General features: G+C 43.5%; 1 protein-coding gene across 10 annotated transcripts in view; it reads left to right on the top strand.

The window, feature by feature from the left end:
• The window catches only part of RGS12 (regulator of G protein signaling 12), a 197,369-nt gene that overhangs the window by 122,472 nt on the left and 60,328 nt on the right, over window positions 1-14,569 (top strand). For all 10 annotated transcript variants that reach the window (XM_048849020.2, XM_075128059.1, XM_048849021.2 and 7 more), the window contains one exon: window positions 6,798-6,967. In XM_048849020.2, the coding sequence (XP_048704977.1) occupies window positions 6,798-6,967 (170 nt within the window). The remainder of the gene's footprint in view (window positions 1-6,797; window positions 6,968-14,569) is intronic.

Here is a 14,569-nt window from a genome sequence, read left to right as displayed (position 1 = left end):
CAGGATGGGTAGGGATGGTGTCCCTAGCTTTGGTTTGCCAGAAGCTGGGAATGAGCGACAGGGAATGGACCACTCAAGGATTACCTGTTCTGTTCATTCGCTCTAGGGCACCTGGCATTGGCCACTGTCAGAAGACAGGATACTGGGCTAGATGGACCTTTGGTCTGACCCAGGATGGCCATTCTTATGTTCTGTTTCACGCTTCAATCAACCACCACTCAAGGCCTACCTGGAACAAAGCACTCCCTGTTCACACTTTTCAAACAAACAAACAAACATGTAGTCAAGCAGTCCCTGCAACTAGCACCAGTCACACACTAGTCAAACAGATGGTCACAGCAGAAACACTCAGATATCTATCCCATTAACTCAAAACACAGCCCCCCCAATGCAGCACCTACCTCAAGAGCACTCTTCTCGGATAGCTTCAAGGCAAACTCCCTTTGTTTGCTTCCCCTCTGTTCATTCCTCTTTCTTGAGTGATAACTGCTAATTTAGACCACATCATTTTGTATGTAGAGTTGGGATTATGTTTTCCAATGTGCATTACTTTGCATTTGTCAACACTGAATTTCATCTGTCATTTTGTTGCCCAGTTACTCAGTTTTGTGAGGTCCCTTAGTAACTCTTTGTAGTCTGCTTTGGCTCTATCTTAAGTAATTTAGTATCATTTGCAAACTTTGCCACCTCACACTTCACTGCCTTTTCCAGATGATTTAGGAATATGTTGAACACCACAGATTCCAGTACAGAACCTTGCGGGACCCCGCTATTTACCTCTCTCCATTTTGAAAACTGACCCTTTATGCCTACTCTTTGTTTCCTATCTTTTAACCAGTCATTGATCCATGAGAGAATCTTCCCTCTTATCCCATGACTGTCTACTTTGCTTAACAGCCTTTGGTGGTCTTGTCAGTCTTTCTGAAAGTCCACGTACACTATATCCACTGGACCACCCTTGTTAACATGCTTGTTGGCCCCCTCAAAGAATTCTGATAGATTGGTGAGGAGACATTTCCCTTTGCAAATGGCGTGTTGACTCTTCCCAAACATATCATGTTCATCTATATGTCTTACAATTCTGTTCTTTAGTATAGTTTCATCCAGTATGTCTGGTCCTGAAGTTAGGCTAACTGACCTGTAATTGCTAGGATTGCCTCTGGAGTTTTTTTTTTTTTTAAATGGCATTACATTAGCTACTCTCCAGTCATCTGTTACAGAGATTGATTTAAGTGATAGGTTATATACCAATTAGTTGTTCTGCAATGTCATATTTGAGTTCCTTCAGAACTCTTGAATGAATATTGTGACGGGATCCCTGGGGCACAGCCTGGGACCGTGGAACTGCTGTGCCCCCTTAACTCTCCAACCTGGATTGTCTCTCACATTGCTTTGCTGGTGACAAGCAGCAAGCTGTTGTCACTCAGCACAACCGAATGTGGAGTCCCACACCGAGCTAGATTGCATGAATGCTCCCAGAGCCACTCATGAATCACACAGAGAAGGGCACCAGCCAAATCCCCCCCTGCTCCTAGCCTTGTACCTCAGGAATATACCGTCTTGGACTGCTCTAGATGAGCAGTGCAAATTTATTAATTGGTTCACCACTTCATCAATGGAAAGTAGATTCTCTGAGCAGATTTACCAAACACTTCAGGCAAACTCACTGGTAAAGATAAACAGTTAAACAAGTTTATTGATTACAAAAGATAGATTTTAAGTGATTATAAGTGATGGGCAAAAAGTCAGAGTTAGTTACCAAAAGAAAATAAAATGTAAGCATGCAGTCTAAACTCTCAACCCTATTAGACTGGGTAACATCTAGATTAAGAATTTTTTCTCTTCCCACTGGATATTACAGTCCTTTATATATAGGTTTGATCCTTAAACCTGGGCCAGTCTCCTCCGTTGGAGTTTTCAATCTTCTGAGTGTCCTTGTTGCTTGCAGCATAGGTGGGGCAGGAGAAAGGCAAAGCAGTGGGCCTCTGTGTTCTATTTTATACCCTTAGTCCATGTGCTTGGAGAATGAAAATCCAGACATGTTTGTTGGGCATTGCTGGGTCACCAGACAAGGTTGAGCAGTTCCCCTGGTGTGGCCTTGTGCAGGTGAGTCATTGAATTGTAACTCCTTTGCTGGACAGCAGCTGTTGATGGTTGTTTAGCACCCACCCGGGGGCGTTGGTTACCTCTTCCCTTGTCATTGTCTCTGGAGAGCTAGTATCTTGGCACTTCCCACAGCATATTTTAGTGAAAACCACACAATTCTTATAATTTCATATGCATTGATGATATACATATTTAGCTAGAACAATAGCTTTCAGCAGGTCATAACCTTTCCCCTGATACCTTATATGGCATTCTTTATATGCAATATCACAGTTATATAGAAATGAGGAATTTGGGGGTTACAGGGTGCTCCCCTGAGGTATAGAATGTCACAAATACCATCTGGTCCTCTTGACTTATTACTATTTAATTTATCAGTTTGTTCTGAAGCCTCCTCTACTGACACCTCAATCTGGGACAGTTCCTTAGATTTGTGTCCTAAAAAGAAAGGCTCAGGCGTGGGAATCTCCACCACATCCTCTGTAGTGAAGATGGATGCAAATAACTCATTTAGCTTCTCCTCAATGGCCATATTTTCCTTGAGTGCTCCTTTAGCACCTCAATTGTTTGGTAGTGCCACTGACTGTTGGACAGGTTTCATGCTTCTAATGTACTTTTTAAAAAGTTGGTTAGTTTGTGTCTTTTGCTAGTTGTTCTTCAAATTCTTTCTTGAAGTGCCTTATTATATACTCCTGTGGGGAATTCTGCACCAAAAAATTAAAAATTCTGTGCACAATATTTTAAAATTCTCCAAAATTCTGCATATTTTATTTGTCAAAATAGCACAATATAATCACTCCAGTTTAAATTATTTTGATAATTTATTGCAAAATACTTGTCAACAAGTATGTCAATACAGACAACAGCAAAAAAGATTCCCCTAGGAGTAGAGAGTTAAAGAAACCCTTACAACAACCCAGTTCTAGTTGCAGGGTGTTGGAGGGAGCTGTGTGTGGCCCCCAGAGCCCAGACACCTGAACTCCCATCCCTCCAGAGCCAAGCCATGGGGCACTTCCTACCCTCCTGCAGACCCTAGCCATGGGACACCCCCCAGACACCAGCACACCCCTGCCCCGCAGAGCCAAGCCATGGGGCAGACACCAGCCCACCCTTCCCACAGCCTCCAGACACCAGCTCCCCCCAACACAGCCCAGACACCAGCATCCCTAGAGCCTTTACTCCCCCCAATTTATTTACTGTTCCACCGGGGGACATGGTGTAGTGTGGCCCTGCCCTTCCTCACCCTGTGCCAGAGCTGGCTGGATCTCCCAGGCCCTCTCTCATCTGGGGAAGAATGAGGATCAAAGAGTGTGTAGCCTCCAGCCTAGCTAGGCTGGGCACTCCATTCACTGCGAGCTGGGCTCTGCAGAGTTCAGCGGCCCCTAGTGGTGGCCGGAAATTCTGCGGGGAAAACAGGGAATTCTGCAAAATTCTGTATTCCGCAATGGCGCAGAATTGCCCCAGGAGTAATATACTTTTACCCTTGACTTATCAAAGTTTATGCTCCTTTTTCTTTTCATCACTGGGATTTGACTACAGATTTTCAAAGGATGTGGTTTTGCCTCTGCCTCTTTTACTCTGCTGTTTAGCTATGGTGGCATTTTTTGGTCCTTCTAGGGGCTTTTTTATTTGGGGTATACATTTATTGTGAACCTCTGTTTTGGTGTTTTTAAATAGTCCCCGTGCAGCCATTTGGCCTTTCAGCTGTTCCTTTTAATTTCCGTTTAACTACCTTCTTCATTTTGTTTAGTTCCCCTTTTTTATATTAAATGCTACTGTGTTTGGTTTCTTTGGCATTTTCCCCCCTTCAGTGATGTTAAATTTAATTACATTATGGTTGCTCTTCCTGAGCAGTTCAGCTGTATTCACCTCTTGGACTAGATCCTGTGCTCCACTTAGGACTAAATCAAGAATTGCCTCTCCAGGATAAGATGCTCCAAGAAGCAGTCGTTTATGGTGTCTAGAAGTTTTATCTCTACGTCCTGAGGTGATATTACCCAGTCAACATGACGATAGTTGAAATTCCCTTTTATTATTGCATTTTCTGTTATTCTTTTAAATCTCCCTGAGCATTTCACAGTCACTGTCGCCATCTTGGTCAGTGGTTGGTAGTATGTTCCTACTACTGTTCTCTTATTGTTCAAGCATAGAATTTCTATCCATAGTGATTCTTTGGTACAGTTTGATTCATTTAAGATTTTTATTGTATTTGACTCTATGCTTTCTTTCACATACACCAGCATGACCTACTCTGTCATTCTTGTATGTTTTGTACTGATATTACTGTATCCCGTTGATTATCCTCATTTCACCAAGTTCCTGTGATGCCTCTTACATCATTATCCTCATTTACTACTAGGCACTCTAATTTGCCCATTTTAGCAGTTGTATATAAGCACTTGTACAGTTTGTCAATATTCAGTTGCTTGCCTTCAAGTGTTATATTTAAATGGGACTCTCATGTTTGATTTTTTCCTCACTATCTACTATTTGTACTTTACCAACTTCTTTCCTATTATCTTTACGAGGATATAGACTTCCCCTTTAATAAATGTATCCATAAGGGAAGTCTCTGCCTATACCATATGGTCCTCTGTGCCTGTTGGCTTTCACCCAGCCCTTAGTTTAAAAAATCCTCTTTAATTTAACCATTTAACCTTTTTAATTTTACATGCCAGCAGACTGGTTCCATTTTGGTTTAGGTGGAGCCCGTCCTTTCTGCATAGGCTCCTCCTTTCCCAAAAGGTTCCCAGTTTGTAATAAACCTTTAAATCCTCCTCTCTTCACCATTGTCTCATCCACACATTGAGACCTTAGAGTTCTGCCTGTCTTTCTGGCCCTGCTCATGGAACTGGAAGCATTTCACAGAATGTTACCAGGGAGGTCCTGGACTTTAATCTCTTACCTACCAACCAAAATTTGACCTCCAGGACATCTTTTCTACTTTTCCCTATATCACTGGTACCTCCAGTTCCTCTGCAACATTGCTCTGGGAGGGAGGGGAGAGGATCGGGAACGCGGCATGCTCAGGGGAGGAAGCGGGGAAGAGGTGGGGCCAGGGTGGGGATTTGGGGAAGGAGTCCAATAGGGGCAAGGAGGGGGTGGAGTTGGGGCGGGGACTTTGGGAAAGGGGTTGGAATGGGGGCAGGGCAGGGGTGGAGTTGGGGTGGGATAGGGAGGGGGTCTAGCACCCACCGGCGCCAGGAGAAGTTGGTGCCTATGTCTCTGGGGGACATGAGTAATTTGCACCACATGCACACCTACAGCTCCTGCATATGAGGCAGGTAATCATACGTGCTACATGCAGTGAAATAAATTTGACATCGCCCACTGTGCTGCTAGACTTCTGCCTGCAATATTTTTACTCTTGCAGGGGTTGTGTTGTTTTATTGTTTTTGTTTGGAGGTGGGTGTAATTGGCCTAAGTTTGTTTGTTAGGTATGTTTGTTAGGTGTATTGGGGTTATTGTTGTTCTTCACCTACAATTTCATCCTTGCAATGAACAACAGCTATCATCCTCTCTTAGCCTTTTTAGTTGCAGCCAGCCTTTTTGGTGTTCTTAAATCACAGCAACATCATATTACAGCTTTTAACATAGTTTATATATATCTGTGGGGTAATGATTATATTTTATCAACATTGTTTTGTGGTATGTAGTTGAACTAGTGGTTTCTTATTTTAAATGTTTGTTTTTTCCTAAGTTCAGATAGAAAATATTTTTAGCTGCACTTCTTACTTTTGTTTTTCCAAAGAGGGTGAAACATTCTATTTAGAAACACTGGAATGGTGTAGTAAACTAGGTTACTGCCGCCTTATTAGCCTTCCAGAGAATTTTTTAGGGGCAGTATCACTTTAAGAAGAATGCAGCATCCCCTAAGAAGGGGAGGCTGAACATTAGCAGGCTCTAAGAAGATCCTTACCATGGGTTGTTTGCCCCACATGGATTTGGAGGTCACTAGGGCCCCAAGGTTTCTTGCAGTCCTTTTGCTGCTGTACGTAGAGCAGGGAAGAGTCCCTGCCAGTGTCAGAACGCTCACTGACCAAGTTTGGAGTGTGTACTGCAAAGCTCTGGCTGTCCAAGGATGAGAAGGTACCTCTGGGGCCAATTTATTACCTACTCCCTTCCTCAGTTGCATCCTTTCCCTCATTTTCCATATTCAGTAGTCAATATCACGCACAAATCCCATCCACACAAATCAACTCATAGAGTTTGGAATTGCACATAAGGCTTTGTTGCCTGGTGTTACTGACACTTCCTGATGAATTATGGATTCCTGTTAAAGGACCATTCCTATTGGGAAATTCTGTGGAGAACTGAAGTCCCCCTGGTGATCGTGAAACGGTGGGGTACTCCTAGGGCATATGTGCCCAAAGTGCTGGTTCAGAGTGGTGGGGATTGGAGACTGTCTCCCCTCATCCTGGCTCCTTGGTGCTCTTAGCAGTAGTTGCTCCAAAGAAGTGCATTATTGCCCTTACAATAGTTAATTACCTTTGTAATCGGATAGGAGAGAATTTTGAGAGAAGGTTATTTTTCAGTGCAGTTGGTCCTAAAAGAGTGAAGAGTGTTTTGTGAAGTCTGTGGAATTGTGAACATCAATAGGTGTCATGAAAAGCCCACTAAAACGTTACGAAGGAAAGGAGAATAGAAAAAAAATAATTCTACTGGCAGGTGTCTTTGTGCTTTTTCAACAGAGCTAAACAGTAGTGATTTAAAAGACTGTATCAGTGATAATAGCCTGAGTAGCAATGCTAGTCTTCCTAGTGTACAGAGCTGTCGACGACTCCGAGAAAGAAGAGTTGCAAGCTGGGCCGTTTCATTTGAACGTCTTCTGCAGGATCCTGTTGGAGTTAGATTTTTCTCAGTAAGTAGTGAGGGGCAAGAAGGGGGCTTCCAAAACATCTAATATCTCTGTAAAGATTTTTTCCTGTGATTGTTTTCTGTTTTTCTTGGCACTGTCCTTAGATTTTAGAGTCAAGAGATTATTGTAACTCAAAAGGATTGACACTTCAAGCATATTTATTAGAAAAAACTAACTGTCTTTTCAGCTGGACCAAGTTTAAAGAAAACCTGCAGGTTCCTACATACTGTAGTACAGTGGATGTCCAATACTCTTTTAGCTGATGGCAATGAAAATTTTTCCCTTATCCTTTGTGACTGAATATTTAGTAAGGCTTCCATATTTCCTATGTCAGTGGCATTCAACTGGATTTGCAACCGTAGGCAAGATAATATTTTTACAGTTGTAAATGTCTTTCTAAATAATTTTTAAAGAATTGATAGACTAGTCAGCTATTTGCATGATCAAAACTTTGTTTTGTCCACATGGAAGTTTCTTTCAATTGATGTGCAAGTCTGTCCAGTTATACTGGACAGGTGCATTTCCCAAGTGTGAATTAAACCTCGCAGCACCTTTGTGAGGGAATAAGTAATGTTATCCCCATTTTAAAAATAAGGAAATTGTGAGGCACTTACAGGTTATTTGACTTGGCCACAGTCACACAAAGTCTGTTGCAGAACACAGATCTGAGTCAAGAAAATGAGTTAATGTTGTCAAAACTATTTTCACAAGCAAACTAAATAAAAATGTAAGGGGGTATGTGTTAAATTCTGCAGAAAGCCTTCGCACCCAAAACAGTCCTTTCTGTTCCTTAGGCTTTTAATTATCCTAGCAACAACTAGGATCTCTGGAAAAGATTTGTTGAAATGGTGGACATTTTTGCCAGTGTTGATGGAAATTTCTTTAACGCATTTTTGCAACATTTAGAGAGGATCACTCATAATTTTATACAATTTGCTTAACCTAAATGAAGTAACTGTACTACGAAAATGTTTGCAAAATGACATCAGAAGATAGCCAGACAAAAAAAGCAGAATCTACAGGGTCTCTTTATAATTGCATCAGCAAATAAAGGAGAGATCTGAATCTATGTATGGACTTAATGATTCACTCTCATGAGAAAGAGAGAAGTCATTGCAGAGATGTGCTGAGCCTTTAATGGCAAAATGCACACCTTCTGTCTCCCTAGCATCCCATTACAAAATAATATGTCCAGTTATTTTAAAATAAGAAAGTACAGTGTGCTAATCCTCCAGGGCCTGAGTTTGAAGAGCATAGTTTTACACACACCTGACTTGCAGAGTCCTTGATGCATGCACACAAGCTGCAGTTCTTCTCCAAGGAGTGTCCTGTGGGTGCTCCACTTCCTGTTGATGCATCTCTGCATCTTTAGAGAATTTCAGCAGCAGCGTTCATCCGGGTCGTGCACGCGATGTCACTGTCTTGCGCTGTTTTCAGCGCCTATCTTGTTCCGCGACCTGATCTCTCTCAGTTCCTTCTCAACCGTCCTTGGCCTGAGACAGAGCTCTCAGCAGTGTGACAGCTGATATCTTTATTTACTGTGTAGAATAGTTAGAGTAGTTGTTTGTTTACTAGTTAGAGTTACCTACCCTTTTTCTTCCTCCTTTATTTTTATCAATTTTTTAAAAATTTATTTCCTACCCTTACCATAATTCAAGCCATGCCCGATTCACCGGGTTTCAAGCTCTTCCTTTCCTGCCAGGAAGCTATCAGGGTATTGGATGATAACTCTCAATGTGTCCGATGCTTAGGTGAGACACATATCCCACAAAAGTGTTTTCACTGCCACAACTTAAAGGCTCACACCGGGAAGAACAGAAACCTGCATCTAAAACTTATCCTTATGGAAAAGTCTCTGTGCCTGACATCTCATTCCAGCCAGCAGACACCCTACTAAAAAGTAACAGGGAAAAAAACAGCATTTTCTCCTTCAAAAGCGCCCCCGAAAAAGAAGTGGTCTGCAGCTCATTCGATATCCTTGGTATGGACCACACTGTGGCTGAGTATGTATGAGGCACGAGGATCCTCCAGCGCCGCCCACGCCATACCTTCTGCTGAATCCAAGTGGGCAGACTCTGAGTCAAGAGGCAAACAAAAGCCCATCTCCTCTGTTGTGGTACCAGTGGAACCGCTGAAAGATGCGGACCGAGACTCCCCTTGTGGCATATAGTGCCACCACCTGACAACACAGAGCACCTAGGCATTGGCACTGACATCCACAGCTTCAGTGATGCCATTGGCATCGACTACTTCTGTGCCAAAACCATTAGCATCACACCATTTCCTGCAACATAAGGACTTATTGGTATCATCGATGCCTGAATACCCGCTCTTCAGCACTGATGTATTTCCTGGTATACATGGTACCAGGCCAACCTGATTAACTGCTGGCCCTTCCATTTTCCATTGAGGAAGAGGATAATGAGAAGGAGGGTGTTTTCTCATTGCACCACTCCTCTCCTGTCCAACCTACTCCTGCTAGGACTACCTGTACGGCTCAGACCTCATCCGGTCCTAACACCCAGAACTGGCATGGCCTGCCTCCACGTATGCCATTCCTCACAGAGTGGCCTTATTGTGACACCAGGGCTGCAATATACCAAGCCCCCGAGTCTGCACAGGGAAAGGCTTCAGTCTCTCCCATCACCCTCTGTGGCTGCACTATCAGAGCCCATTGAGGAGAGCTTTGAGGAACAAGAGGAAGCCCTGGAACAGTACACGACACCACCTATCAATATTTCCTCCTCTTCCACAGATGAGGCCATAATGCCTTCACCACCCACAGCCGTGGACAATTTCAAACACTTTCAAGAACACTTCAGGAGAGTTGCAGACTGCCAGGAGGTCGCACTAGAGAATATCCCAGAGTCCCACATTCTGCAGAGTTAATTGGCTTCAAAAATAGTGCTTCCAATAAATGATGCATTCATGAAACCAGCCAAAACCATATGGCAGACTCCAGGAACAATAACATCCACCTGCAAGAGAGCTAATGCAAAGTATTATGTTCCTTCAAAGGGGATACACTTATTATTTTCCCACGCAGCACTGAACTCTCTAGTCGTCAACCAGCATGATAGACAACATTGATATAGATCCACCTCCAAGGAGTGGAAATGACTATAACTTTTTGGTCAGATGGCCTACCCTTCAGCAACCTTGCAGTTACGAATTGCCAGTTACTCAGCATTGATGGCAAAGTACAACCACGTAAACTACTCCAAACTTGCAGAATTTATTAATGATATTCCAGAAGAGAAAAGGGATGAATTCAAATCCATCTTAACTGAGGGTGAGCTTCTGGCCAAAACCACCCTACAGGCTTCCCTAGATGTGGCAGCCCTGGCAGCATGATCACGGCTACTGCCATTGTTATGCACCAAGTGTCGTGGCTTCACGTGTCCGGTTTCCCCAGGGAAGTCCAGTCTGCAATGGAGGACCTCCTCTTTGATGGCCAGAAACTGTTTGCCTCAAAGACAGACCAAGCCCTCCACACCCTGAAGGACTCTTGGGCAACTCTCCGCACCTTGGGGACGTATACACCTGCAACCAAAAGAAAACAGGGTAGATATTCTCTCTACCAGCACACACGGTCGCCCCATATGCTCAACAACAGAAACACTACAAGACAAAGTGACAGGCTATGAAGGCAGAGACCTTCGAGGCGTCGACCACCTCCGCCTCAAGCATCTGCGTCTCAGCTATCCTCTGCTAAACAACAATTTTGCGGATTTGGTCGAGGGTTCGAGCAACCTCCCCACCCATCAGTGCTGAAGCATGTCCATCCTCTGTTTTTGGCCACCTTTTGACCCCTTTCTATTCAGCGCGGATTTCCATCACCACAGACAAATGGGTCCTTGAAATAATCCATACAGGCTACGCAATACCATTCATCTCCATCCCCCCAACCCCTCTCCCTCCCCATCCTTCTTCACAGACCTTTTTCATGAACAACTTCTATGGCAGAAAGTAAACCATCTGTTACATATGGGTGCTGTATAACCAATACCAGCTCAACACAGAGGGAAGGGCTTTTATTCCCACTATTTCTTAACCCAGAAAAAGAATGGAGGATGGAGGCCTATTCTAGACCTCAGAAATCTCAACAGATTCATAAGGATCCAACGGTTCCAGATGGTCCCACTAGCACTGAAAGGGGGACTGGTTTTTAGCTCTCGACCTCCAAGATGCTTATTTCTACATAACCATACACCCTGCTCACAGGATGTTTCTCAGATTTACTCTGGGAAGAGAACATTACCAATTCAAAGTTCTGCCTTTCAGTTTCTTGCCAGCACCATGAGTGTTCTCCAAAATTCTTGCAGTGGTGGCAGCGAATCTCCGCAAACAAGGTGTAATAATATTCACCATCTGGAAGATTGTCTATTAAAAGCTCCCACTCAGGCAGACGCCCTCGACATTACACACAGGACACTCAACCTCTTCCTGAGACTGGGTTTACAAAAAAACATACAAAAATCAACTCTAAATCCCATACAGAAGTTAGACTTCATTGGGGCCCATCTCGACTCTCTAGAAGCCAGAGCATCATTACCAATGAACAGGTTCACCACTCTATCCAACCTCATCTCATCATCATTGAACAGTCCTCACATATCAGCACGAACCTGCCTCCAACTATTAGGACATATGGTGGCAACCACGTTCCTGGTATGATATGCACATCTTCACATGTGTTGTCTTCGGGGCTGGCTAAGAATCATCTACATACCACACAAACACAGCCTAAACAGATGCCTTGCAATGCCAAAGACTCTCTACACTGGTGGATGCAATCCAACAATGTGTGCATGGAAGTCCCTTGCCCTCAGACTCCACCTTCAATAATAATCACAACCGATGCCTCCTTGGTAGGCTGGGGAGCCCATCTACAACACCACAGGATTTGGGACAGGTGGTCTCTTTGTAAGACACTCTTACATATAAACCTCTTAGAACTGCTTGCAGTTCACAACACGTGCTTGCACTTCCTGCCACTGATCAGGAAGGAGAATATACAGGTAATGACCGACAACATTGCCTGCATGTTTTATATAAATCAACAGGGAGGGGCACAGTTCACACACCCTAATGGGGACACAGTTCACATCCCCTATGCACCGAAGCCATGGAACTATGGAACTGGTGTGTCTGGCACAATGTCAACATCTAAGCCTTGTACCTCCCAAGTCATCAAAATACTACAAGGGATACATTGAGCAGAGAATTTTCCCAGGATCGTGAATGGGAACTAAATAACACAGTCCTACAAAACATATTCAGACACTGCGGTCACCCATCCGTTGCAACATCCTGGAACAACAAATGCCCACAATTCTGCTCAAGAGCAGGTATGGGGCTGCAGTTCCTGTGGGATGCCTTCCTCTTCAAATGTGATGCATACATGTTATATGCATTCCCTCTGATCCCCCTGTTATCAAGGGTGATACACAAAATATGTACCAACAAGGTCAAAGTCATATTGATAATCCCAGCGTGGCCCAGACAGACTTGGTACTTGTACCTATTGCAGATGGGGGTATGCTCACCATTCACTCTTCCACCTCTGCGAGAAATTCTATCACAGGTTGCTGGATGGGTTCACCACCCGAAGCTGGAGAGACTTCACTTGAAAGCATGGCTTCTACATGGCTCTATCATGACAAACTAGCCTGTTTGGACCGGGTTAAAGACCTATTGCTAAACAGTTGAAGGACAACCATGTGTGATACTTACTTTCACAAATGGAAGAGGTTCCACATGTGGTGCCAGAACAAACATATTCGTGCCATTTCCATACCCCTACCCTGGATATTGGACTATATTTTGAGACTAAAGACATCTGGAGGCTCTCCATTAGCTCAGTCAAGGTACATCTCGCGGCTATTACCGTTTTTCACTACAATATTAATGGGACATTGAGATTTGCCCATCCGATCACCAAACATTTTCTTACGGGTATCAAGAATGTTTATCCCGAAGTGTGTGTACCTACTCCACCCTGGGATTTGAACTTCAGTGTTATGCTGCCTCACTGGACCCCCATTCGAACCCGTAGCAACATGCTCTCTGATACATCTATCGATGAAAGTGGTGTTCTTAGTGGCTATAACATCAGCCCGCTGAGTGGGTGAGTTAGGGACCTTCCTGGCACACTCACCTTACACCATCTTTTTCAAGGACAAGGTCGCACCCAAAATTTCTACCTAAAGAATCTTCCTCCTTCAATGTAACCCAACCAATCCATCTTTCCCCATTCTTCCCTAAACCTGACAGGAACATGCGGGAGTCAGTATTACATACCCTAGACATCAGGTGTGTGCTACTGTTCTACCTTGACAAAAGTAAGCCTTTCAAAAAATCTCCGAGGGTTTACATTTCCAGTACGGAGTGTTCTACAAGGCTCCGCTTTCTCTACACAGAGACCATCTAAATGGATCTCCGGGTGCATCCACCTCTGTTATCAACAAAAGAACCTTCAACCCCATTGGGGATCAGAACTCACTCTACCTGATCCCTTTCAACTTCATGATTTTGTTGTTTAGAAAAGCTACTGGACATATGTAGAGCAGCCACTTGGGCTTCTGTACACACATTTACAAAACACTGTGCAATCAACCAGAGTTCAAGATCAGATGCATTGGTAGATCTTACAGTATTATCATCACTTACACAGGCAACTCTGAAGCCCCTTCCATCCAATTGTAGGGCACTGCTTGACAGTCACCTGAAGTGGAGCACCCACAGGGACACTCCTCGAAGAGGAAGAAAAGGTTACTCACCCTCTGCAGTAACTTATGTTCTTTGAGATGGGTGTCCCTGGGGGTGATCTACCACCCACTCTCCTCCCCTCTACTTCGGAGTTCAATTTCTGGACTGAGAGGGGTTGGGTCGCATGCACTGTATAGCGCGAGACAAGGACAGCGCATGCACAACCTGGACGGACACTGCTGCTGAAATTCTCCGATCAAAGGCGCAGGGATACACCAACACCTGAATTGGAACACTCATAGGGCCACCCATCTCAAAGAACCTCAGTTACTGCACAGGGTGAGTAACTTTCCTTTCATACACAAACTCTGTGTTATACATTTGATATTAGGAAATAAAAAGACAAAATGTCCTGGATAAATAAGCGCAAACTAGAACTTCTTTCCATCCTAAATAGAGTAACACTTTAATGAACACATTAACAAAGAGCCCATCCAGAGGGAGAGGGGTGAAAGTAAAATGCTTGTTTAATATATTAAAAAGTGCTTTGCCTTGAGTTGGATGTTTGTTTCTTGTCATTGCTTCTATTTTGCTCAGCCTAGCAGCCTAAAGTTCTCAGCATTTGTGAATAAAGAGTGACTTTCTCTTTAGTTTTAAATGACACTTAAGTCTTTCTGAGTTTAGTATTAGCTTTACTGAAAAATTATGTAATTTGTGGCTCTATGGAGACCGTTGAATAGATTGTAAACCAGTTTCTGATGTGCTTTAATATTGGTTTAAAAGTCAAAAAGAAATGTTTATATTTAAGAATTAAACTCCTTAAATATTAATTCTTTTATGATAAGGAATTATTATTAAATCAGGTTGGAAATTGGTTTCACCTGGTTTCAGCCT

This window comes from Caretta caretta, chromosome 4 (assembly GCF_965140235.1).
Source record: "Caretta caretta isolate rCarCar2 chromosome 4, rCarCar1.hap1, whole genome shotgun sequence".
Classification (NCBI taxonomy): Eukaryota; Metazoa; Chordata; order Testudines; family Cheloniidae; genus Caretta; species Caretta caretta.
This window is presented reverse-complemented; position numbering and strand designations above follow the sequence as displayed.